At 45.6% G+C, this 26,975-nt stretch overlaps 1 protein-coding gene across 1 annotated transcript in view; it reads left to right on the plus strand.

Moving 5' to 3' along the window:
* The window catches only part of LOXHD1 (lipoxygenase homology PLAT domains 1), a gene marked incomplete at both ends in the record, with an annotated part of 189,042 nt that extends 171,730 nt beyond the window's left edge, over positions 1-17,312 (plus strand). Inside the window, 4 exons of the mRNA XM_083883544.1 lie at positions 9,978-10,148; positions 11,332-11,470; positions 12,963-13,124; positions 16,832-17,312. Coding sequence (XP_083739670.1) covers positions 9,978-10,148; positions 11,332-11,470; positions 12,963-13,124; positions 16,832-17,312 — 953 coding nt within the window. The remainder of the gene's footprint in view (positions 1-9,977; positions 10,149-11,331; positions 11,471-12,962; positions 13,125-16,831) is intronic.
* Positions 17,313-26,975: the final 9,663 nt, after the last annotated feature.

Consider the following 26,975-nt stretch of genomic DNA (forward strand, 5'->3'; position numbering starts at 1 on the left):
ACCAAGAAATCAGCATGGAGTTGCAGATTTTCTTTCAAACCTATTACCAGCTAAAATGTTAGCTAAAATAACTTTTTTCCTCAAGTGGTATCGTGGCTCCCTGGTGACTGGCTGTGCTAACAGGATGAAATTCATCCTCCAGAGCAAAGCTGGTCCTTAGGGCTCAGGCACACAGGGACAGACTGGGATGCAGGAAGGTGAGACCTGGATCAGATGGAGGGTCTGTAGAGCCCAGCAGCTCTTTCCAACAGCAGCAGCACTGGATGCCTGAGGAAGAGGGCAGGCTGAGCCAGCGTGTGTAATCCTTTCACAATCCTCTGCATTTTGCATGATGAATAGCTCAGGGCATTTCCTGAGCTAGATATCGTTTTTGTCCATTAAATAATTTCCAGTGAATTTTCTCATTCAAGTTTCTTGCCCAGGCCCTCCAGGAGACATTTGCACCCACACACCCTGTGGCAGTGAGTCCCACGAGTCTGTTGCCTGCTCTGTGATGAGAAAATCCTGTTAATCCAGGAGGGTTTTGCTGCCTTCTTTTCCTTCTTGCGCAAGTGATCATGGTTCATCTTCGCAGTGCCCCTGATGATGCTGCTGACACGAGTTGGTAATTGCTGGCTGTGTGCAGCTGGTTGGTGGCAAAGGGAGGTAACAGTTTAGCCTTAGGCTAAGCAGTAAATAGGCTCAATTAGTTTAAATTTGCTCTGGGCTAAGAACATGTACCCAGATAGCCACCACAAGTCAGCTAAAATGCTAAGCTGGGTGTCTAGAACCTGAAATGTGTATATAAATACGCATGGCAACCTCATATTCTCTTTGTTTATTTCCTCACAACACTGGTTTCCACTTATAAATACTAGTTCTTACCAGACCTGGCTGACAGCAAGGTTAATTTAAGCCTTGGATAAACACCATGCTCAGGTTTTGCTCAGCAAAAATGTACTCGCTTTTCCCAACAGAAAGAAAGAAAACTGTTGTTTAAATCATAACATATGTTGTCTACATTGTTCTTGCATTAGTCATGTGAAAGGCATCTCCTATCTAAAACTTCACACAATTCAGCATGACAGTTTGTTGGGTGGATAGAGTATTTATTACTGCTGAGATCCCAGGATATAGCTATCCTTTGAATATATGCCTGCTCCCTATAAATAATTTATATAAATTGGCTGTGGCACTGGCTAGAAATTCCTGGCTCTATTTCTTTTAAATGAGTAGTAGGGTCAGAGATCAAGTGTGTTTTTTGTCAGATGCACGAGGGACTTTGGGTATTAAATAAAAACGTGTTTGTATTTACCACTATTCTGAGGCTTCAGATGTTGATCATTCTTTCTTTACCTTTCTTCTGGATTTTATTTTTTGACTAAATGGTTCTCTAAAAAAAGCAGTGGGCTCACATTGGCCCACCCCGTTGCTCCTCAAGTCCTGAATACCTGGAGCATGCTTGGTGTTCTTTTCCTTATCTTCTAAATTATCAGTCTCAATCACAGAATTGCAGAATCATGGAATGGTTTGGGATGGAAGAGATCCTAAAGATAATCTCATTCCACCCCCTGCCATGGGCAGGGACACCTTCCACTATCCCAGGTGGCTCCAAGATCCATCCAGCCTGGCTTTGGACACTGCCAGGGATCCAGGGGCAGCCACAGCTGCTCTGGGCACCCTGTGCCAGGGCCTCCCCACCCTCACAGCCACCAATTCCTGCCCCACATCCCATCTGGCCCTGCCCTCTGGCCCTGGGAAGCCACTGCCTGTGTCCTGTCCCTGCAGGCCTTGTCCCCAGTGCCTGTGCAGCTCTCCTGGAGCCCCTTGAGGCCCTGGCAGGGGCTGTGAGCTCTGCCTGGAGCCTTCTCTTGTGCAGGTGAAGAGCCCCAGGTGTCCCAGGCTGGCTCCAGAGCAGAGGGGCTCCAGCCCTGGCAGCATCTCCGTGGCCTCCTCTGGCCTGGCTGCAGCAGCTCCATGTCCTTGTGCTGATATTTGGGGCCAATGGCAGCACCACATCAGGTGTCCCATCAAGCTTAGTCAGGGGAAATATTAACCACTGAAAGGCTTCTTTTTTCTTGTAATATCAAGATGTCAACAGCCTGCCTGTATTTCAGGGTAAAACAGATTTAAATGCCTTTTCCCATTGTGTTCTCTGTGTCACGCACCACAGCTCAGCATCCTTCTCTCCTGCAATGGCTTTGCTCCCAGTTGTCATCTCACTTTTGTCTATCCTTTCACCAAAATCTGACTGCAGTGGGGTGTTCAGAGTTGGAGAGACAGTAATTGACATGGCAGAACTATCAGAAGGTCTTTAAATTGCAAACATGGTGTTTTCATCCTCTGGAAAAGCACAACAGTTTTATGGTCCCACTTTAATGCTTTTAAATGCCATTTTCCCCACAAAAACTGCTGAGTGACATCTCTGTCTGAGACATAAAGAAGGAATGAAGCCCCCATCTAATTTCTCTAACTTCAGTAAAAATGATTAGGGAGGAAGTTGTTGCTCATTTGAAAAGAGGCAGTTTAAAGACTTCACAACTGCAGTTTCAAGGAACTTGTTCCTGAATTTTTCTAGATGTTTAGAGCTCACCAGTGAGATTCTGGTAACAGCAGAGTGACGTGAATGAAACTTAGTTTTAATTTTGCTCCATGTCTTTTTATCTTGCCCCTGTTTATTTTGAGATACTGATGTTCGACCTCATATATTTAGACTCCCTGAGCAAATTTAATCACCTCCAGACTCCCCATCTCCTGATCTCAGATAGTCACTATGTATTTTCTCATATCTCAGTTCATTTACTTCTACATTCATGCAAGATCAATATCTGTAGGTCTGTAGAAATGTTGGCTGTCTAAATATAGGCTCCTTTTTTTTTTTTTTTTTTTTCTGTCTGCTATAAGGACTAAATCACCATTCTGGAAGAATGACTGGAAGTTTCTCAGTATTTCAGTAACAGAACTATTTACCTAGGAAAAACCTCCTTTTAAAAAATTGTTGTTGCCTTTTTCTCCATGAAACAAGGAGGTATGAGAAATCTGGACGCAGCTCTCTCATCTGCCTGAGTAGATTTGAACCCAGGTGATAAGCAGTCTGTCTAAAGTAATTAATTTCAGATTCTTGATTATCTCAGTTGCCATCAACCAAGGGGAGCCAGGAAGAGTCTAATTACGGATAAACCAGACTTTTCTGTGTTGTAGGAGCAAAGACAAAAGTAAATACCAAGGTTATGGAGCCAAACTTCTTCTTTGCCTTAACAAGATCTTTCTGTGAATTCACCAGCTGCTCTGGCATTGTCCAGCAGAGTTTTAAACAGCCTAACTGCCCCAGTAACTCCTTTTGGGTGTCTCTAACAAAAAGAAAAAGTATCTTATTCCATTTTTGATTTGGACTCAGGTCAAAACAATTTATACACCCTGGGTTTTCCTTTTCTTTCTCTGAAGGAACTACCTTTTCCAGGAGCAATGTCTTGACTCAGTTGTTAAATTGCCCAGGCCTTGAACTCACAGCACACAGCTATTCCAGAGGTCTGTTTCTGCAATTCATGGGCATGATTCCAAGCCTTTGGGGCACTTGCAGACCATAAATTATTTCTTAAAAAACCTAAGGAACTGTCTTTTTTAGCCCTTTGTAAGGATTTACTCAGCCATCAGACCTGAGAAGGGCTTTTCTAAACCCTCCCTCTCAGCTCTTGACTGTTGCCTCATAAACTCTGCTGATCCCCAGGGCAGATTTGTTGAAGAGTTTCTGCTTTAAATAAAAAGTGAGAGGAAGAGAAATAGATGTGTAAAACTGCCCAAGGAGAAGAGAGTCCATCACTGTCCCTGTTTTGTTGGTGGCTCAGTACAGGGGAAGACAATTCCTACTCCTGCACATTTTTCTGGACTCATTGAACTCTACAATTCAGACTGGGCTCAAGGGAGGGGGCAATCTGCAGACTTGCAGCATGCCAGCAGCTGTGCCATGGCTGATTAGTCCTTCAAATTGTCCAAATCTGGCTTCAGCACCTTGGGAGATCCCAGCACTGACCCACAGAGCTTCCTCTCATTTGCCTTGCACCTTCCTCTCTCTTCAACACCAGGTTTTTTCACCCAGCAGTGTTATCACAAAGATAAGGATTTCACTCCTGTGAGCATTGTGAGGCCCTGGCACAGAGAAACTGTGGCTGCCTCACCCATGGAAGTGTCCAAGGTCAAGTTGGACAGGGCTTGGAGCAGCCTCAGATAGTGGAAGGTGTCCCTGCCCATGGCAGGGGTGGAATGGGATGAGTTTTAATCTCCCACCCACCCCAAACCATTCCATGATTCTGTGAAAGGTGTGCTACAGGTGTTACAGCTTAACCAAGAGCTACTGCCAAGGTATCATAGCCCAGAGGAGATGTGAAGCAGAGAAAAGATGTAAGCAATTAAAATAGCAGATCCTCAGAGAATGCAAAGGCTTGAGTGTTGACCTTGTGCTTTCATTCCTTTCCAATATCGTGAATTGCAGAACCTTTCAGAAGGAGCCCAAAAGGACCAAAAAGAAGTAGCCTTAGAATTATCATTTCTGTAAAAGCTTCTCTTTTCTACAGGCCTCCTTTGCTCCTCTTGGGGACGAATTATCCTGCATCCTTGTTAAAAGCTTCTGCTTCAAGTATTCCTCAATAAAATACGAAATTTCCTTCAATCACAAGAATATAATCTGAGAAATTGTTCCATCTCCAGTCTGAGCTGTTAAGTGCTTTTGCACAGGAGTAGTTTATCTGTAAGATGTGAGGGCTGGAGGAGGAGTGGGGTGTGTCTGAGGGTAATTTATGGGTGGTTTCAACCTGAGTCAAATCCTGGACTGAACAAGTTGCAGAGACAACAGAGGGGAGGGGGGGTAAGGCACCTTTTTTCTAAAACTATCCCAAGTGTTAATCCTCTGCTTTCTCAAAGATTGTGAGAGGTTTTTTTGCATTCCCTGTCTGCCCTAGTGAGAAATGCTGTGGTGTGAACTAACATGGTCTTAAAGGAGAGATACACAAAATGGATCTATTTTTGCTCTGCCACTGGCTTGCCGGATGACCTTGCGTAAATTGTATCCCTGTACCTCGTTTTCAATTATGTAAATCAGGGATAAAAATTATTTCACCTTCTTGGGAGTGTTTTGAGATATACTGATGCACAGCTAGATGCCACGATTTTAACACCTCACAATTAATGCTCCATTTCCAGCGATTTGATGCCTCCATCAAAAAAACTCCCACCACATTCTGGGTGATGCCTCGTCAGGTGGGGCTTAGGGATGGATGCTCACCTAACCAGGCAGGGGACAAAAAAAAATAAAAAAAGTCAGAAGGTGCAAGGCTGATGAGTTGTCTGTGCTGTGGTTGTTACTTCATGGTTCAGAAAATGTGCATATTTTTAAAATAGATAAATAAAAAATGCAGCTCAGGGGCTGAGCAGCACTGGTTGGTGGTTGTGAGTGGCCTGGCAGCAGCAATTTTTCACTGGCCCTTGAGCAGTCAATGTCCCCAGCAGGAGGGATTTTTTACTCCTGTGGAAACATAAGCACCAGTAATGACTACTATTATCTTTGATCAGACATCAGCTGCTTCTGAAACCAAACCAGAAGAGATAAGCTACATAAACATAAGGGATAGGGAGGACAGCCAATGGATATGGCTGCAAAAAGCAGAGACTTCCATGGGCATGTGTGCATCCAAGCATGGATGTGGTTCTGCCAGCAGATTTCATGCCACCAGCTCTTCCTTTGCAAGGAACAGTTAATATTCACTAAAGCAAAGTCAGGGACAAGGTGCCTGGTGAACAGTGAACCCACCACACTTGTTTCGCCCTGTATTTTTTCTCCCATCCTCCCATGTTTCTGCAAGTGTCAGAATGGTTTAATATTTTAAGGGTGAGTACAGGCAAGTCATGGCTGCTCCTGAGAGAGGCAAAGGAAGCTTCTGGTGCTGCAGGCTGGGGTTTTAGTTAAATGAAGCAGTAATGTCATTATCTGTGTTTCATCTACCGCTTCCACAGTCAGGCTCAATTGTGCTAATCACTGCAGAAATGGGTGACAAGGAGCTTACAATCCAACCTGTCTGATGTCAGGGAAGCACAGACTTCCAGCATCACCTGGGGAAAAGGAAAGAAGGTCCTGTGAGGGCCTTTCAGGTCTACACAGGGAGTCCTTGCCCAGTATCACCCAGTGGTCAGCTTGGATCCTTTTAGGAGAGAGGATAAATGGGATAAATAACTGCTCTTTTGGATAAGGACATTTACAGAATACATTTCCCTACATCACAGTAAATTATACAGAGTCAAGCAAGCAAAGTGATTCTTTTTTCCCCAAAGCTCTTCTCTTCCTCTAATTACATTTGAAATGTTTTGCATGCTATTGAAAATGTCACTTCCAGCTGCAGACCATTAAGGAGCCTATGTGGCATTGCCATGGGTTTTATTAAGGCAGGTTTGTTGCTGGGGATTTCAATGGCTGCAAAATGAGGCCTGGGGTGAAATACCTTTTGTTACAAATGTTGAACACTTGCTTTGGTGGTAGGGGACCTTTCACAAAGGCACAGTGCTCACCAAATTATTTTAAAGACCAAGGGCTGAATAACTGGGCAGGAACTACTCAGATACATGCTATTTCTTCCCTTCTGCCCCAAAACATTAATGGAGGTCGATGTAATGGTCCTGTTTTGTGCTGTGGTCACAGCAGAAATTTGTGCAGCTGCTGTTTTCCTGAGCCCTTGTTTTCCTGGTGCTGTTGCTTGAGGTGCCAACAGGATACCAGCAGGTCTGCTCTGGTTTTTCTGCAAGCACCCAAAGCTGAGTGATAGAGCAGCTCTGACTCTCTCTGGATCAGAATCAGGGACAGAAAAGGCTGGTGAGCCATTGCTGCAGAGATCCTTCAGCTTCTCCTTGCAGCCAGGCTGTGTGAGCAGTGGTCAGCATTTGGGAAAGTCCTTTCACTCTCTTATGTTCACATCATCTTTCTGGCTCCTCTTCCTCTTTCACTTATGCTGCTCTATAAACCAGCTTGGGCTGAGGATTTGGGGTAGGAGTTTCCTTTCCTAACACTGCTTATGTGCTGTAGAGTCCCTGAGCCCATTGCAAAAGTCACAGAGGAACACAAGGGGTAAACAGGATAACAGCCTGAAACCAGGATTTCATGACCTGGAAAGTAGTTCTGCAAACATGATTTGTTCTCCTTCTGCTGACGTGATGCACAGCACACAGAGCCAGCCCAGCACAGGGAAACTCTCACATTTAGACTCTGTGCATCACTGGCCTTTCCATTTTCTTTTCCATACCAATGCAAAAAGGAATTTTATACATACTTTTGCAGTCTGAAATAAAAGAAAAACAATAACTTTTCTGGTAGAGCAGGATGCATTTTTCAGACATGAGCCAACCCTTCCAGATTAGCTTTTAAATGGTATTTAAAGCTGTGGCAATGAAACCCTTGATGTGACACCACTCCTGACACCATGGGACATGGACAGGGTGGGGAGATAGGCTGCTATGGGCATATCCAGTACAGCTTTCACTTGGGGTGGACATTCCTTATTTCTCCTAGAAATGAAGAGCACTTAGGGATTCTTGTAGATTCATAATCTAACTTAATGAATGAAAATGAGAAAAAGACAAATTTTAGTGAGAGGGAAGAGAAATATATTTTCTTTAAAGCAGACAGGAGGATGTTTAGGGGCAGTTGTACCATTTTTTTAAGACTGTCCATCCAGCTCCTTGATTTATGTACCCCTGTGCTGTGAGAGACACCCTGTTGGCATTTGCTTTTCAGTGCTGATCCCTGACAGAGCTCAGGCACTTGCTCTTTAAATAGCCCAGAGCTGATAAAAGCATCTTCATGGGGAGGAGCTGGCTTTGTCCTCAACTCCAACATCTGCAGGAAAGTCAGGTCTGTCCCATCTCTGCCTCTGATAAGAGAGCAGGGTTTTGTTGCAGCTTCTTGGTGAGTGTGGCTGTAGGCACCAGGCTGGAGAAGAGGGAGGAAGGGCATGTGCATCTCAGCCAGTCTCCATTCTGGTACTGCTGCTTAGCACTGATCCTGACCCCATCATCCTGTTCACTGCTGGCAGCTGGGCTGAGATCAACAATTTATTCCATCCTGGTCTGCAGGCATTGACATCTCTCATTGCAGAGGGAAGACATGTTTTCTTTCTTTCATGCTGCACTGTCACTGAAGTTTTGATGGAAGCAGAGCAGCCTCCTGAATATCCTGCAGAGACGTTCATTGAACTTAAATGGAAAAGATCCTACCAAAAGATTAACAGCTGACACTGCCAACATGTGTAGAATAAATTTCCAAAACAGCCCCAAAGAGCAAGTTGCTCCAGTTAAATCACAGTGGGAGCCCTGGAAAACTTCACAGAATTGTAGGATCACATGATGGTTCAGGTTGAAAGAGACCTTAGAGACAATTGTGTTCCAAACCCTGCTATGGGTAGGGACACCTTCCACTGTTCCAGGTTGCTCCAAGCCTCATCCAGACTGGCTTTGGACAATTCCAGGGATCCAGGGGCAGCCACAGCTGCTCTGGACACCCTGTAAAATTAAAGCAGATGGAACTAAACTTTTCTCACCAGTGTCCGGTGACAGGACAAGAACAAGTGGGTTCAAACTGAAATACAGGAAATTCCATTTAAAATAAGAAAAGAAAGTTTTTTTTCCTCTGCATGGGTAATCAAACTCTGGCACAGGCCACCCAGAGAGACTGTGGAATCTCCATCCTTGGAGACATTAAAAACTTGGCCACACACAGTCCTGGGGAACCTGCTTTAGGTGAGTTTGCTCTAAGCAAGATGTTCTGCAGATGAACCTTCCAGGCACAATGACTTTGCAGCTCTGTGCCCCTGAAATTTAAGGGCTGAATGGTGGTGTTGGTGAGGTCTGTGCTGCCTAGTGCAGAGCTGAATTTCTTAACTTGGAGAAAGTTCAGGAAGTACAAAACAACAGTGGTGAGAGGCTGGTAAAGGACTGCCAGCACATGGTGTGGAGGCTCACAGTCCACAAGAGAAAGGCGACTTGTTGACATAACTCAAAAATGTGCCATCATTTTCTATTCAAAGATAATGAGGATTAATTTCTGCAGACAAAGAAAATAGGCACACGGCAGTGAATTCCTGGAAGAGCAAGAGCTGTTTAATCTCTCCAGGATGTACATAATAAGTGAACAGAGATGTCTCATCATGAACATAACCTTTTTTTTGTCTGACTAATAGCAGGACTTGAAAGTAAAACTGTCAGAACCTCCCGTCCCCACTGAGGTCAACAAGTACTCCTGTGATTTTAACAAAGAAATCAGGAAAACATTCTCAAATGCTGTTTTTCTTCGTTTTCAAGCTGCTTTTGCAATGGGGGAAAAAAACCCAAACTGAACAAACAAAGTAGCAAGCTCAAAAGGTGCTGTGGCTCCTCAGAAGGCCCCAAGGGAAATGTAAAGTGGTTTGGTCATCCATGCTGGAACATCCATCACTTTATTCTGTTTTCACATTCTGTCCCAGCACTCATGAATTTGCCCTCATTGCCTGGTAAGGATGGGTAGTTTCCTTGTATGTGCTGGATGGCAGGGCTGAAGGAGGGAGTTGTACTTTATATTCTGACTTCAAATCCAAAGAGAAGACCTTAGAGCCCCTGCCTTAATGTTTGTAAGAAAGATGGGGACGAAAGTTTGGGAGTGGTTTGAAACTAGAAGAGTGTCAATTTAGATTAGATAAATAAAGGAAGAAATTTTTTTTACAATGAGGGTGGTGAGGCTATGGCACAGATTGCTCAGAGAAGCTGTGGCTGCCTCATCCCTGGCAGTGCCCAAGCCCAGGTTGGACAGGGCTTGGAGCAACCTGGGATAGTGGAAGGTGTCCCTGCCCATGGCAGGAGAGTTGACCTTTAAAGGTTCCAACCTAAACCACTGATTCTATGATTTACAGCAACAACTTGGAGCTACCAAGGAAAGGTACCTCACCTCCTATGTGCAAACATACAACCCCCTTTTTTTTTTTTACTAGGAATTGCCCCAGGCTGGCACTTGGAATACATTGATGTGATGGACTCTGCCATGGACAAGACCTTTCGCTTCCAGTGTGATCGCTGGCTGGCTAAGGGTGAGGATGATGGGCAGCTCATCAGGGAGCTGGCCTGTGCCAACAACGACATCCTGGAACTGAAGGAACGGACTGGTGAGTTGGGAGTGCTCTTCTGCCATTTCCTGAGCCACCTCAGAGGTCACAGGACCTCATCTCCTGCAAGCTGGAGGTTCCCATGTAGGCTTTGGGGGTTATTTCATGTATGCTTTAGTTCAAGAGTGCAGAACTGCTGTAAGAAAGAAACAAAACAGGCTTTGTGAGGAAGAAAAAGATCCCATTCAGGGTTGAAACCTAAGAGGGGCCCATCTGCAGTGGTTCAGTCCATCAGTAAGCCATGAGAACACATGGATATGATCTCATTAGAGGTAATGTGCTTGAGTCTTTGAGGTGGAAAATGAGTTCAGTCCTTAAAGCTTGGTAAGTAACATTGCTCCAGCTCCCTCCTTAGCTGGTTCTGGGCTGTGAGCTTAAGTGTCCCAGCTGAACATGACAGCTGAGCTTAACAGCCCATGGCCCTGGATCTGCTCTGGGTAATCCCAGTGGGCCCCAAGGTAATTACACTGGTGTCTGATGTGGAGGGTGACTCAGCCAACAAGAGTGTTGTACTTTAGTGTTACTTTAGTGTTACTTAACCACACTAACAATGTGCAGAGTCCACCTCAAGAGCTACAGCACCAGTGCTCTTCTTCAGGAGAAGCCTGGGGAGGCAATGATCACATCACTTCACTGTGATTGTGCTCTGCCCCTGAAAAAATGTCAGCCTTGTGAGGGCCATTTTGGGTACTTGTAGGCCACCACAGCATCTGAGCTCATCCTGGTGGGTGCATGGACACCCTCACTCTGCTAGGAACAGTGGCACAAAGCAAAATAAAAAGAAAGAATGAAAAGAAAATGTGGAGGATTTGGGCTGTGTTTCAGATTAAGTGCTTAGCACAGCATGGAGCTGGACACAGTTTGTTCAAGATGGACCTCAATCCTTGTGGGTCCCTCCAACACAGAATATTCTATGATTCTAAGAATAACTCCATCTATTCTTGCTGCCCAATCGAATAGGAATCATATTTTTCGTGTATTCTATCCCAAACCACTTAGAAGTCAGAAGTCCCACAGATTTCAGCGTGTTTCTACCCTTATTTTGCAAATGCTTGCTGCCTTGTGGGCTGCGATAAATATTAGGAAAACGGTTTTTAAGCAAAGTGACAGCCAAATGAAGAGATCTTGCAGGCCATCTGCTCCTCCTTTTCTGTTTAACGTGTGTGCTAATTATGCTTTAAAGTCTACGAGATTGTCACAGTGACCAGCGACAGAGAGGATGCAGATACCAAGGAAAACATCTGGATCATCCTAGAAGGGAAGATGGGCCGCTCAAAGGAATTCCTCATGGAAAACTCCTCCAAGAAAAGGAGATTTGAAAGGTGGTAAACAGGGTGGTGGGCCACAGGAACTCCCCATCCATTGTGTGTCCTCCACAAATGCCACCTCTTCTTGCCATGGGGAGCTGTGTTTGTGCCATGCTGCATCTCTCCCCCCTTCCAAAAAGCTGGATGGCTTCCCACTTGAATTACAGGGAAGATATCAAATGAGTTTCTGGTGGGCAGGCACAGAGTAGGTTTTAGAATGACAAGGAAAAAAAAAGGCATTTGGTAAAAGGAAATGTAGAAGTTGCATGTATATATGTGTGTGTGTGTCCTTTTGTATCAGTGCACACAAAGAGGATCCTGGCAGCCCCCCAGGGAGGCTGTGAGGTTTTTTGAGCTGGGAGGAGCAGAAGGAAGCTGGAGGTGGTTTTAGCTGCTTTTACAGCATCTCACTGGCAGTGGGAATCAGAGAGAAAGTAATAATAGTTGGAGGCTAGATGTTGTCAGAGCTGCTCGGATTTGACTTTGCAGACAGAACCGGGGGGGGGAAAGGCTGGGAGATCAGTGTGGTGTGAGGAGAGGCAGGAATCAGCCTCCTGCTGCAGGCACACCCATGGAACGTGGGCCATATTTCTTCTCCCACGTGGGGACAAAGTGTTTCAGGTGTGAGCAGAGTCTTCTGCTTGTTTAAGGGCACAGCACACCCTCAGGAGATGGGGGCCTCACCAAAGTCACTGATGTGCTGCTGATGTTCTGTTGCTTTGAAGGGAGGAAAGTTTTTTTCCTGGTGAAGGAAGGTGAAATTATGGGTTGTGTGGAATGTAGTATGGCTGTCTGAGACATCACATGAAATATGGAAGATCAGAAGGAGCTTCTTGAGCTGATGGTGCCTATGGAAGAGTTAGACACCACTGTTCATTAGGCACAGCCTGTGCTCAGAGGGACCAAGGAGCAAGTCCAAGGAAATAAACCCAACAGATACTCAGAGAACACAACAGGGATCCAGTCAACACTTTGACAGAAACCTATCATGCCTGCTCATGGCAGGGGTTTGGAATTAGATGATCTTTAGGGTCCTTTCCAACCCAAATCATTCTGAGATTCTGTGATTTAATTGTTTCTCAGAACTATTTTCAATCCTAGCTTCAGGAAGGGTGGCTCAACCAGCAAATTTATAACAGCTATGGTGGGTAGATGTGTAACAGATACAGTATCTGTCAAGAATGAATGAATAAGTGCTGGAGGGGAAATTAGTCATTCTTTAGCTTTATCTATAATGAGGCAAATTGATTTTGTATGTGGAACAGCTCAAGTTTATCCTAGAAAGTCCTAGTGGCAACAATTTCAAGTGTCACCCCTAATCAGGGAAAATACTAAATTTAAATATGGAAATTATACTTTGTGTTGAATGATTGTAGGTTAAATCAAATGACTGTAAATGAAGGCTTATCTTCTATCTTCCATAGCCATGTGCAAATTACTTAATGTCCATATGAGGCAAGTCACTGGCAGCCTCCAGGATGCTGAAACTGCTCCCTGTTTCCTGCAGGGGAGCAACAGACACATTCCAGTTTTCTTCAAAGAATGTTGGGGATATTGCAGCCATCTGTGTTGGTCACTGCCCAAAAGATGGGAAGAAGTCATCTGCAAAAGCTGATGTCTTCTGGCATGTCCAGGAGATTATTGTGACAGAGATGGAGCTTTCCAACAAGTAAGTGCCTTCTCACCTGCAAGGACCTGCCCTGGGAGGGCAGGGGGGAGCTGGGCAGCTCTGCACACATCCTCCTGGAGCATCTCAGGCTTAAGAAATAACAGAAAGTCTTCTTTTCTGTTATGTATCAGGTCCAGAATGTCTTTGTCTGACTTACCTGTGCAATTTCTGGGTTTTTAGAGAGGGTATTTGCATGTGCAGGTAACTTTACAAACAAGTTGGCTGGGGTGAATCTCACAGCCAGGTTGAATTGGTGATTCATCCTGGTGATTGGTTTCTCACCTTTTGGAAAATTACCAGAGTGGCTGAAATTCAAGGAGTCTGTCGGATACTCTCCACAGACTGGTCTTTAAGTAAGCCTTGTGAAAGAGTTCCTAGAAATGTGAGTATGACAAAGTCTAAGCCTCTGATTCAGACCAGTTTGGATAAGAGATCCTTCTGGTCTGGTCCAAAAGGCCACACATGACTGGAAAGGTTGTAATCCTGCAGCTGAAACATACCTGAAGAGCCTTGAGCATGGTCAGGTCATGCACACTTTGATCTGAGTCCCATCTTTGGAAGGGAAGCAGATTCCACAAGGACTGAGCAGGAACAGAGGAGATCACCCATTTGCAGAAAAAAATCTGCATTTTAATAAAACAATCCACAAACATTAATTGCAGATTCCTTCTGTTCTTGGCGATATTTCCATTGCTGCTAAAGAATTTAACTACAAGGAGTTTGTTCCAGCTGAGACAATTGAGTGTTTAAGAAGAAATCCTTGAAGTGGTGGGTTTTTTTTTTTTTAGAAGCTAAGAGTCTCTCCTAGCAAATTAATCAGCCAGCTGAAGAGCCTTAATAATATTTGCTGAATGAAAACTCAGTCAATTGCATACTAAAACATGTTCTTTTCTCCTGGTGGGGAAAAGCCTGGAACCCTCGAAGTCCAGCTGTGCAATCAGATCCGTGCACTGAACTCACTGAGAGCAGGCTGAAACTGCTGGGACAGTGTGCTATGAAGGGGCCAAAGGCTTTCCTCATAAAATCTCACTTTTTAAAGATTTTTTTAAATTAAAGAGGACAGCCAGAAGGTACGGGTAGAGCCTGCAGTCTGTCCTTGCACTGGAGCAGGGCTCCAGTCCTGCAGATGCAGCACTTCACAGTGGTGTTTGCTGTGCACATGAACAACTAGAGAGCTTGCACCATGAGAACAAGTTCTCACTTAAGGTATTACCCACCCCAAATATCAAAAAAAAAACTACCCAGATAAGACAAAGACCAAATTAAGAGTTACAAGATTGTTGCAGCAATAGTTTTGAATTATACCAGGATTTTTCCTTTTGGTAGGATTTCTTAGTGTGTAAAAAGATTGTATTTAAAGATTTTCCTCGCACATTCCAGGGGTACAGAGGTCACCTTTTTTTTCTTTTTGCCCCTTATGAAGATTGGCATGCACCATTATATTTCCAGATTATGAGATAATACACAGCTGAGGAAATCAATCTGAAGCATTGGGCATCCCTTTCATCACACTCTCATGCAGTTTTTCTGTCCCTGGGCCTAAAATTCTGTTCCCCCTGGAACAAAATTTTGTCCCCCTGTAGAATTTCTCATCTACAAAGCTTCTTTCCAGGGATTGAGCTCTTCTCTTTGGCTGCCAAGAGTACAGGAAGTGCTTAAGAAACACCATACAGCTGGAGCCACAGTAACCTTTCCTCCAGGTGTTTATTTCACACACGCACTCGCACTGCAATCCAACCACACTCCATTCAGGAGGACCTGCTGCACTTCAGTGAAGGTGGGGGAAGGGGGAAAAGCTCATTTGGAACTGATCTGCATCATTGGGAATGAAATACATCATTAAAGGTGGAGTGCTCCAGCCCCTGGCTGAGTGCCAGCCACGAGGTAATTTATGGATGTGCTCAGTGTTCCCCGCACATCACCAGAGACAGCACTGCACAGACAAGGGCTGTCGGCATCTGGTACCTATCATTTCTGTGTTCTGACCTTTTTTTCTCTCCTGCTAAGGATGAGATGGGTGATCTAGAAAGGAAAGGGGAGATTTAAGCCTCCTCCATCTGTCCCGCTCCTTTTTTTTATACCTTTTTCCTGCTGTAGCTCTGGGTCTGACTGCTTGTCCTGCCTTGGTGGGTCTGGAAATGAACATGCCATTGCACAGGCTAAAGAGGTGGCAAGAGCCATGCAGATCCTTCCCATGCGCAGTGTGTCTGTAGCTGTTTGTGGAGAGGTCAGATTTTTCCAGTTGCAAAGTTCCATTGTGACTCTTTTTCTAGAGAACTATTTGAGTTCTGGTACATAGAGGGAAAAATGCTGAAACAACATTAATATTGGGCAGTTAAGTAGAATGCACACTCCCTAACTTGCTGGCTCCTTGGTTGTACCAACAACGTGGCCACAGCCCCAGGGCAGGGCCCATCCCCTCCAGTGCTGGGGACAGCTCTGGGCCCCTCAGGACAAGAGAGACCCCGAGGGGCTGGAGCGTGTCCAGGGCAGGGAACGGAGCTGGGGAAGGGTCTGGAGCCCCAGGAGAGGCTGAGGGAGCTGGGGAAGGGTCTGGAGCCCCAGGAGAGGCTGAGGGAGCTGGGGAAGGGTCTGGAGCCCCAGGAGAGGCTGAGGGAGCTGGGAAGGGGCTGAGCCTGGAGAAAAGGAGGCTCAGGGGGGACCTTGTGGCTCTGCACAAGTCCCTGACAGGAGGGGACAGCCGGGGGGGTCGGGCTGTGCTCCCAGGGAACAGGGACAGGAGGAGAGGGAACGGCCTCAGGCTGGGCCAGGGAAAGGTTAGATTGGATATTAGGGAAAATTTTCTTCACCCAAGGAGCTGTCCAGCCCTGGCACAGCTGCTCTGAGCAGTGGTGGAGTCCCCATCCCTGGAGGGGTTTAAAAGCCATGTGGATGTGGCACTTTTGAACATGGATCAGTGGTGACCTTTGCATTGCTTAGCAGTTTGATCAATGATCTTAGAAGGCTTTTTCAACATAAACAACATAAACATAAACAATTCTACAACTCTCTAACATTTGCCCCACAAAGTGGCCGTCTATGGGAAATGGATTTGTAGAGAGTTCTCAGAGCCTGAGGGAAGGCTCCCATAGTCCTGTGCACCTCTATGCAAACTTTGAGATGAGGTGTGCTGACTCAGAAGGGCCATGGAATAGACATTGTTGAAAAAGAAATTGAGCTAGAAACAAGTTTCAAATTATGATCTTGCAAATAGACCAGATATCTTGGAGAAATAGAACTATGAAAGTAGTTTCATTTGTATTGTACCAAACCCACGTGGGGTATTTTTAAATCATTAGCTCAGAAGCATTAGCAGCATTGTGTGGCAAAAGTTGATAGGCCAAAAAAAACCACTTATAATATATTATAATTAGGAAATAGTTTGGCTTCTGGTTGTGATGGTGTGAATCTGTAGCATCTGTACCATCTCACCCTTCTCATGAGATTGAAAATGGAATAAGAGTCTTTAAAACACCTCTCAGGAGCCCCATCTCTGGGTCAGAAAAAGGGATACTCCAACAGCACTCAGTGCCATGGTTTAGTTGAGATGTTTGGGCTGGGTTGGACTCAATGATCTTAAAGGTCTCTTCCAACCTAGTGATTTTGTGAAAACTCCCCACAGGAGCCCCATCTCTGAGTCAGAAAAAGAGTTTTCCCCACATTCCTCCACGCCATTAACCCACCCGCCACGTCCTCCCCCGCGGCAGGTACTTCTTCAGGTGCAACGTGAAGATCCCCCTGCGGTACAAGAGGAGGGACTACAAAGTCTTCGAGTGTGCCAAGGTCACGGAGAGCTTTGCCAGCAAGGCCAGGAGCCTGGTGCCAGTCAAGTACGAGACCATTGTGGTCACGGGCTTCGAGAAGGGCGCGGGCACCGACGCCAACATCTTCATCACCATCTACGGCCTCAACGGGGACTCGGGGCGCCGCGCCCTGAAGCACAAGTTCAGGAACCTCTTTGAGAGAGGCAAAACCAACAGGTTCTATCTGGAAACGTTGGACATGGGGGAGTTGAAGAAGGTCCGGATCGAGCACGACAACACTGGCCTCGCCCCGGGCTGGCTGGTGGAGAGGGTGGAGATCACCAACTCGGCCACTGGCGTCACCACCATATTTCCCTGTGGGAAGTGGTTGGATGAAAATAGAGGGGATGGGTTGATCTGTAGGGATCTTTTTCCTAGGTACTGAGGAGGGCATAGCTGGAGTCCTTCAGTGTTTTTTTCTCCTCATACTGTTTTATATTGCGTTTTACTTTTTAATACACTGCCTTTTGTATTGAGAGATTTTTAGCAGCGAGACGTTCTTCCTGGGTTAACATTTTGTAAAAGTTATGCTTTTGGTAGCTTTTTTTAAAAAACTGCAAATTAAATAAATTCATTTGTTGCTTACTTACAATTAAAAGCTACAACCAGCTGTCCTTTACCAGCTCAGATGTTTCTGCTTTCAATGCTAGGCCTTGGCAGGGCTGAGAAAACTCACTGACTTACTCCAGTGATAGGCTCCACTTTTAGGTGATAGGGGTTAAGAGAATTGAGACACTTTTATATAAGAAAATTGACCCTGGAGATGCCAGTTTTTTTCCCACTTCTGGCAACTGCAAGCTCTGCACATCCATACACACACATGCACATCTCCAGAGGGCACCACATCAAAAAACAGCAGGCACAGTAGGATTTTCCATAGGAAGCTTGGGGAGCATCTGCATCCCCCCAGCCAGGTCTCAAGCAGTCGGATCTGGGTGGTGTTTTCCACCCCAAGGGCTTTTTTCCTGCCCAGGGCAGACTCTATGCCCTGGCTGAATTCCTACAACTCTGCCAAGAGCTGAGATCTATGGTTACAGCTTCCAGTGTAAAAGACCTTCCAGATAATCAATTCCACAGCAAGGAAGCTATGCTAACTATATTCAAAGCTGACTCAGGATAATCTTACCCTACATGGCCTGAATACCAGCTCCATTTCAGAGCTACTGCCATTCACTTCAACTTTTATTTTTTTCTCCTTTAATAAGGATTGCTGTTTTGTCTTTTTCTGTGGCAGAGAAGGGATTTCCTGGAGGCAGTGAGGGCCAGTGCTCCTGTCAATGAGCTCTTCCCAGGCACTCACACCCCTACAGGTACCAACAAGAAAACCTATTGGTAAATCATTGCTTCTGGAGCCCTCTCACTCTCTCTCTTTAGGGAGAAAAGCAGCAAGACACATCCTTAGGAGGAGAAAGGGGGGTGTTTGAGCCATGAGGACCTTCCTCCTGGCCCACCCTGGAGAGGACATTCCCTCTCTCAAAACCTGGTTTTAAACAAGAGCTTTGAATGAATGGGGATCAGATGGGTCAAGAGTGGGGTCAACCCACTAAACCCACCCACCCCACCAGGTCCTGGCTTGAGGATGATGATGAAGCTTCTGCTGGGACCTTACCTGGATGTTCCAGGCCATGAGGCAGGATTGTCCCACTGCTCAGTCCCTCACTGCTCATGGGCAAAGGAGGCACAGCAAAGGCTGGTGGTGCTGAGACAGGAGTTGGAAGCATCTTAAAAGTGCTGTCGATCACTCAGAGGTGTTTGAAAGCTGCTAACCCACCCAAGCTCTTCCAGGGAAGTTCTGGATTTCTGTTTCCCACAGCAGGCACCACCAAAGAGACTTGACCTTATATTATGGCTGTCTGTGCCAGCTCACAAATAATAGCCCAGATTAATTCATTTGAGAAACTTTTATGGTAACTGATGGTGTTGAAGAAGAGCAAGTTGCTTAAATGAGCCCAGTAATCAACTTCATCAGTGATGAGCTACTCACTGAGAGGAACAATAACAGCAGCCTTTGCTGGCTGTGTCCTCCCTCCTCGTGGGAGGCTGGTGCTGCCCAGCCCTGAACAAGGAGCTGGGAGCTCACAGGAGGAGCAGAACAACCCTTAGGAGGGCTGGAGGTGATTGCTAGGGTCTGATTGCATCCCTGGGACCCTGCTGGGATAGAGTTCAGACTCCGTGGATGCCCAGGGGGTCCCATGAATGGAGTCTGGCACATCTGGGTTTGCCGTTCTTGTGCAGAGTCATTGCAGTTCCCCAGTAGGTGTTGGAAGCAAAATAAGGGTCAGGCTTTTGATCTCTCTGCATTCCCTACCACCCAAGTTTAATCAGCACTGCAAAAAAAACACACTCCTGTGAAGAAGTTTGGCCCCATTTTAGACAAATTTGTTCTGCAGTGAAATAGGAGTTTGTCCCAGCACAGTGTTGTAGTCCCAGCATTTCCAGCTGGCTCCAGTCACCCCCTGCTTGGTACAGGGTGGAGGGGAAGCTGGTTTTAGAGCATGAATTTAACCCCTGCCATCCCCTGGGCAAACCCACTGCACTGGTTCTTGTCTCTATGGCCAGGTTGGATGGGGTTGGGAGCAACCTGTGGAAGGTGCCTCTGCCCATTGCAGGGGATGGGAACTGAATCCTTGAGGTCCCTTCCAGCCCAAACCTTTCTGATCCCATGATGATTCTATGATTCCATGATCATCCTTTGATTCCAGCCCTGGGGAGCAGTGAGGCAGCTGCTGACCCACACACCATCCCTTCCTGGGGCAAGGAGGAAAGACAAATCCTTACCTTGCACGTGAGATGTGCTCAGGTCTGGGAGGAAATCACAGGTAGCAGGTGGCTATAGAACCATGGGCTGAGGCACAGCTGAAATGGGAATTAATATCTTCAGGGTGACCATATCACTGCGTGGGTGGGAAATTGGTTTGTAGCTACCTGGGTTTTCATCAAGGCCACCTGCCATCCCTGGACAGGTTTATTCAACACAAAAGCTGCAGGAAAAGCTGCCCTGAAAAGGGCCAAGGGAGAGTTTGCTGGCAAACTCTTTCCTAGGAAGGCAACCTTGTCAAAGCATGAAAGGGCTCTGCTTTTTTCCACTAAACACTTCAAACAAGCCCCTCCTTAGGGCAAAGCTCAGCTCCACCCTGGCTCTGGGGAATCCCTCTGTTGCTACAACAACTCAAGCTACAGAAGTAATAAGGCAAGAGTGGAGTTTTTCCAACGGTTGGATTTGCATTAAGCTGCTAAATTCAATGCATTCTTGGCCAAGGGGAGGAGAAAAGCCAAAATTTTCTGAGTCCTGTGCCTTTTGCAAGGCTTAGTCAATCTTTTCCTGTGGAGGCCAAGCATCCCACAGCTGGTATGTCAGGCAGATACAAAGCTCCTGCTCCCACCACCACCCTCTACCACCTTCTTTTCCACTTTATTCCCTAATTGATATCCATTTTAATGCACATTCCTTCATCCTAAATTGACAGTGTAAATAAGAAGCAAGAGAAAAGGACAAAATTGGTAGGTCTCAATGTGAGCCTTCGAAACCTGGATGTCCCATCCTATTTGTGATCTCCATCATTTTGGGACTCTGATGAAGTTCTGTGTTTACTAAATTTAGGTTTACTAAAGGAGTAAACCTAAATTTTGTTGGGTAGTGCCAACAAAAAAAAGAGGATAAACAAGGAGTGCTCAGCAGAGTTTCATGCTGAAGGACTGGTTGCCTCTCGGTGCAGGACACTGAGAATTAATTGCAAATCTCTATGAAATTGTTGCTAAGCATTTTTGGTGGCATCATATGCCTACATGACCCTTAGGTCCATGAAGGGAGAATGACTGAGAGATGAGAAGTATCTTATATTCTGTGTGTAGAAAACGTCTTGTAATCCTCCTTGCCCCTTCCTTATGTCTAGAGGTCCATTCTAAACTACCAAAAAAGCTAGAAAGAAAAAAATAAAAGAAAAAAGAAAAATAGGAAAAAAAAAAAAAAAAAAAAAAAAAAGAAAGAAAGAAAAAAATAAAAGAAAAACCAAGAAAAAAAATAAATTAATTAATGGGGTTGTACAGCTCTGAGCTGCAACCTGTGGGCCAGCTGCAGATTTAGACACCACAAAACACTGATAAGGGCTAACTACACTTCCCAACCCTGGGCAGCTGCTGCGAGAGCAGAAACTGGCAGTGAATAAAGATGTTGCATCTCAGCCCGTGCTGCTGTACCGTGATGGGCGCAGCCCCTCTCCCTCCCCAGGCAGGCATTGTGCTCAGCAGGGCTGTTATCAGATCGTGGCGGCTCGTTTGCTGCTCCGGCTCCAAAACAAACCCGATTGCCATCTGCACCATCTCTCTCCGCGCCGTCACCCTTCCGAAGGACATCAGCAGGATCTCAGCGAGAAACTGAGATTTTTTTTTCCCCAGCTGGACCAGCAGGCCACTTTTAACCTGTTTTCTGAGTTTCTAAAAGCTTCCTATAACAAAAGCTCCTTGTTGTGTGAACACGGTTCATCCCTTATGCAGCTTTTGATGGATGCTGGAGGAGCCGGCAATTCCCTTCAGCTGCAGGAACCAAATCTCTAATGATCAGCAGCAGCCGCTTGTCTCCAAGGCTTATTTAGTTTAATCACACAGTCAAAGCTGGGCACTGGTCTCAGCTTTTTTCAGGAGGAGCAGCTGAATAAAGAGTGGGCAGGAGCAGAGACTGGCACCACTTGGTGTGGGAGAAAATAAAAGCACAGGAGGACCTACAGAATGGATTTTTGCAGGATGCAAAATTGGGTGTATGACCCACTGGAGTAGCAAAAAGGATTATAAATACCCCCAAATGTACCTGTGTTAGTTTGAAGGGATTTTTTTTTTCTTCAAATGGGTTTCCCCTTCCTTAGCTATTAAACTAGAGACTCGCACAGAAGGAAATGCTTCTCCACCAGGAGAACTTGTTGACACCTCTGCAGGACTTGCTAGAGATACCTTACAGGCACCATGTGATGTGTTTAGAGGGGAGATCTCTCTTTAATAGGCAATTTTCTGAAATTTTCTCCTTTTCTAGAAAGCAGTTTTGGTACCTGATCACCAAACCGGTGCCACAGGGCATCAAACACATCAATGTGCCCAGTGTGGAGAGCCTCACCTTATCTCTGCCCTGGGGCTCAGCCACCAGCAGCAAACCAGATGGGCAGAGCATTTTATACCCCAGCTGTGGTTCTCCTGCACATCAAAGACACGAGCAGTGAGAGGAGAACTGATTCCAAACCCAAAGAAACCAGAAATGAGCAGTAAATAAAGACCAAAGGGCCGCCCTGCCAGGTGGCTTCTGCGTGGCACAGGTTTATAGTTAGCAATGCGGTTTGTTTTATTAGTTATAAATAAAGTACAAAAAATCCACCAAAAGTGAATCTAAGCATTTACACAATTTCTAATGTCTTTCCATTTCTTCAATGCACTATTGCTTTAATATTAATAATAAATATTTTTCTAGCTTTCTTCTATAAAATAGTCTATGTAGCAAAATGTTGCACAGCACAACAGAACAGCAGTAGGAATACAAAAATGTGGGTGATCCTTTCACCTGCCCCGGTCATTAAAGGAGAGGGGGTTTTGTTTACTCGCTCCTTGTTTTGCTTTTCCCCCTTACAATGACTTTGAGGGGGAGGACAACCAACCCCCCTGTCCCCACACAGCTCAAAATCACAGCTCCAGGCTACAGGGGAGGAGTGTTACAGAGCAGCAAGGTAAAAAACACAGACAGGTTTAAAACCCGGGGTAAGGCAAAGTCAACAAAGCAGCGCAGCACCCTGAAGGGACAGAGAGAAAAAAATTAAGGTACTGTGATTTTGTGCCTTTCTAACCCAACTGAGAATTTCATCCAAAGTCTTTTTTTGTGGGGAGGATGGCTACTGGGATGAGCACATGAACCAAACCCCACTTCTGTCTGTACACGGCTGAATGTCTGCACTGACCGAGCATGGTTATGGCTTAAAGCTTAAAATGTTACCAAAGGTTCTCCAACCTTCTGGCAAAGCTGGAGCACGTGATACTCAGGAGCCTCTGGGGAAAGGGCAGTGCATTGCAAGAACAGTGCTGCCATGGCAGGATGGGGATGCTTGGCCATGTCAGTTTGGGGCTGACCCTCTTCCTGGGGACAGGAGGGCTCTGGGGCAGGTACCAGCTCTACACCGGATTTAAAAGCTCCAAATTGAGGCTCCCTCCTGTACAGGAGGAAAGAAACCAGCTGGTCAAGATCATGACAAGATCGTGTCTCCATGCATGTCTCAGATCTGGGTTACAGCCAGTGCTCATGGCAGGCGTTGGAAAGAGATGGGAAATGGATCCCATGTCCATCCCAACCACACTCAGCTAGACATGGTGTCACAGGATCACAGAATGGTTTGGGCTGGAAAGGACCTTAAACCACATCTCATTCCAACCTCTGCCATGGGCAGGGACACCTTACACTATCCCAGGTGGGGATAGTTGGCCTTGGACACTGCCAGGGATGGAGCAGACAGAGCTTCTCTGGGAAACCTGTGCCAAAGCCTTCCTAGCCTCTGAGTAAAGAAGTCAGCCCCTAAAAACCGCATTGAATCCCCCAGTTTTGTTGCCTCCAAGCCCAGGCTCACCCTACTGCCTCCTTCACCCCAGCTGGGCGCACACACAGAGGGTGAAAAGAGCCAAACTGAGCACTGACAGATGCCAAAAATTACAAAGCCACAACACCTGGGCTTCCTTCCTGGGCTTTTGACACAACTTTGAGAGTCTTGCACTAAAGGCATGCACTGCCCCAAGCACAGCCTTGCAGTGGGGGCCTGCTGGGTGTTATTGCAGGGTCACACAAGCAGCAGCAGCAGCAGCAGCAGCAGCATCACCAGAGGCAACAGGGACAGGGCAGTACCAGGAAACAACCAAAAACATTTTGGTTTATGCAGAGCGTCGTTAACCGCCTTCAATGCACAAGGATGCAAGTGAAAGGATCACCAGAGTTTGATTATGAGTGCAAATAATATTCATATATATGTGCTAAACACAGTCACTATATTGCAGTTTTCCACTATGTCACAGCATACAGAATCAAAGGTTTGCATTTTTATGGAATGTATCCAAGGTAACAGCACCACAGTAATACAGTTTGTAATCACACACCCTGATTTTTTTCTCTTTTTTTTTTTTTTTTTGTTTTTGACAAGATAAGCATTACCCCCCACATCCCCTGTTTAATTTTATTTTAAGTACCGATGCATGCAAAGCATTCCATTCCCAGAAACAATGCAAAAATGAGGTAATAGGAGTAATAAAAAAAATTAGTAGTAATTTCTAAATAAATAAATTATAATTAAAAATGCAAAAAAACAACTATAAAAATAATTAAATAAGAACCCACAATATCTACAAGTTAGTCATAAATTATGATTGTTAAATATAAGGCATTTAAACTCACAAAACCCTGTAAACTATTGATGTTTTGTTTCTAGATCTGTTGTCATCGTTGTTGGACGTTTGTTTTGTTTCGTTTTTAAACTCATTCTAACTCTCAACCTACTTGTACAAATTATTTAAATGCAAAGGAACCTGACACACCGATACAACTCCAGACACTGTAAATTCGCACGCACCTTGGGATCAGTCACTCACACGAGACCATGGGAGTTTGGTGCTTTTCTTCACCAAAGGTTTGTTTGGTTTTGTTGGTTTGTTTATTTTTTTTTTTTTTTAAGTTTGATCACTTTTTTTTTTTTTTTGTAAAAACTGTGCTTGTTTATTAGGCAAATAGTAACACTTTCTCGTAGGCTTTAAAAGAAAACACACAGTCCAGAAGCGTTCTTCATTCCCTCCCCACCCAGTGGGGGAATCAATCCCCCTGTTATTTCTCTCCCTGCTTCTGCCTTCCAAGTCACAACTGGGCAGACCAGACTTGCTCAGGTTGTATTTTACCACCAAAGACTTGCTTTGCTTGTCATGGTATTAGTATTATTTGTAATGCTGCTTCAATGCTGATGGAGCAAGACCCAAGGGTATCCATGGGCCACTCCTCGACCCATGGACATCAGGGCTGGGACCACCACGTTCCCCAAGAAGCTGTCACTTGTGCTGGGTGACAAATGTGTCATGAAATCATGGAATGATTTGGTCTGGGAGGGACCTTAAAGCTCATCTTGTTTCAAACCCCCTACCATGGGCAGGGACACTTGCTACTAGACCAAGTAACTCCAGCTGCCATCCAGCCTGGCCTTGAACCCTTCCAGGGTTCTCTGGGCAATCTGTGCCAGGGCCTCCCCACCTTCACAGCCAAGAATTTCTTCCTTATGTCTTCTCTATATGCCACCATTTGTCCCTTTCCACTCCCTCCCACCTGCATGGGCACACAACAAAAGAGACTCCTGCACCCTCCTGTGGGGCTTCCCTCCTTGTCTCCCCTCTCTCACTGGGAAAAAAAAGGCAATCTCTGTGTGCCTCTGAGGTTGGTGTTTTCCAGTTTACATCTCATGAGAATCTTGCAGTTTCTCAGATGATAGTTTATGATTGAATCTACTTGGGAGAGCATTTCTCTCCAGCGAAACAGACGCTCAGGGGAGCCAGAATTATGTTTCTAATTCCCCTGCTGCTCCTCTGCAGCTCCTTTCTCCCTTAGTATGAAAGAAAAAAAAAAAAAAAAAAAAAATAGAAAACTACAGGTCTTGTTATGACTATCAGTTTTCCCGAGGACTTTCCGCCCGATCCCTGCGGTTGGCGCGCCAAGGCCTTTTTATTTCTTTTTTTCAGGGGGAGCATGGATCACAACAGCTCACTCCTTTGGGTATTACATCTTAATTTTGTTTGGAGTGTTAACACGATTAAGTTTCATTTTAGCAACCACTGATTACTCCATGTGGATACAGCCTGGAACCTGCACACAAAGCCCACGCGGGTGCCGGGTCACAGCCTGGCAGTGAGGCTCCCAAAAAAAAGGCAGCCTCACCTCCACCCTGCCTTCCCCTCCCATGCCCAAGGGCTCTTGGTCTCAGCAGTGTCTTGTGAGCATCGAGTTTTCTTCTGTCCTGTTATCAAGAGATGCTTTTGCAACGGGAGAAGAGCTGACATTCTGCACCTCTCTGGTGTTAATCGCACCCCAAAAGAACAGCGGGTAGGCGCCGGCTCCCGTCACCATCGTTTTGGAGCAGTGCTGGCCAAGCCAACCAGCCACACTGCTCACAGAAGAAACCATCACGGACAATTGCAATCATGTAGACAGAACTTCCTTGGATTTTGATATGACAAGCAACTTTGTTAAAAGTACAGAAAAGCAAAGAAACAGCATCTACTCAAATACTGTGCCACTACAGAAAGTGTCCAGCACCAGCAGACAAGCAGGAACGAAGCTCTTCCCTATTGCTTCGTTCGTTTTATCCCCAATTTTTTTTTTTTTTTTAAGCTTCTCTAAATTTGCAACACACTGTAAATGCAAGGGAAAGAAGCACACGCGGCTGAGGCAAAGAGCGCAAACCCTTCTGACTGTAAACAGGATTTTGCTTTTTCTCTTCTTTCCCCCACCCCAAGGATGGGAAAGTTTGACCTCTTTATTTCCCTCTTCTGCAATGTCTTAATCAGGCACCAAAATAAGGAATCTATGAAAAAATATTTGGTGCAAATTAGGTAACAGCAACATGTCCACCACAAGATGAGTAGGGCATCAAACACAACATTTCTTAAGCTAACATGCTCCAGCTGCCATCCATAGAAATAGCTAAAGGACCCCTAACATGTTTCTACATATTTGAGAGGTATATATACAATCCCCATTAAAAGCAGGATTGACAGGCCGGACTACCACAACTAGTTCCTTCATATTCAACACTAAAAGTCTTCTGCAGCACGGGGTCACTGAGCTCCGGGAATGCCAGCTCCCTTCCACTGGGCCTGTATCCTGCGTATATGTGCAATATCTCCTACTGCTAGATATTGTATCACCACCTCCTTCTCCTCACTAACGTGCCTGCAGACTTCCCCTCTCAATCAAATGGCTCAGAAGGCAAAAAATATCGCTGCAAGGGCTTATGGCCATACGACCTGGTAAGGAAAATGGTGTGTCCAGCTAGTCTTT

This window comes from Zosterops lateralis (genome assembly GCF_965231275.1).
Source record: "Zosterops lateralis genome assembly, chromosome: Z".
NCBI lineage: Eukaryota > Metazoa > Chordata > Aves > Passeriformes > Zosteropidae > Zosterops > Zosterops lateralis.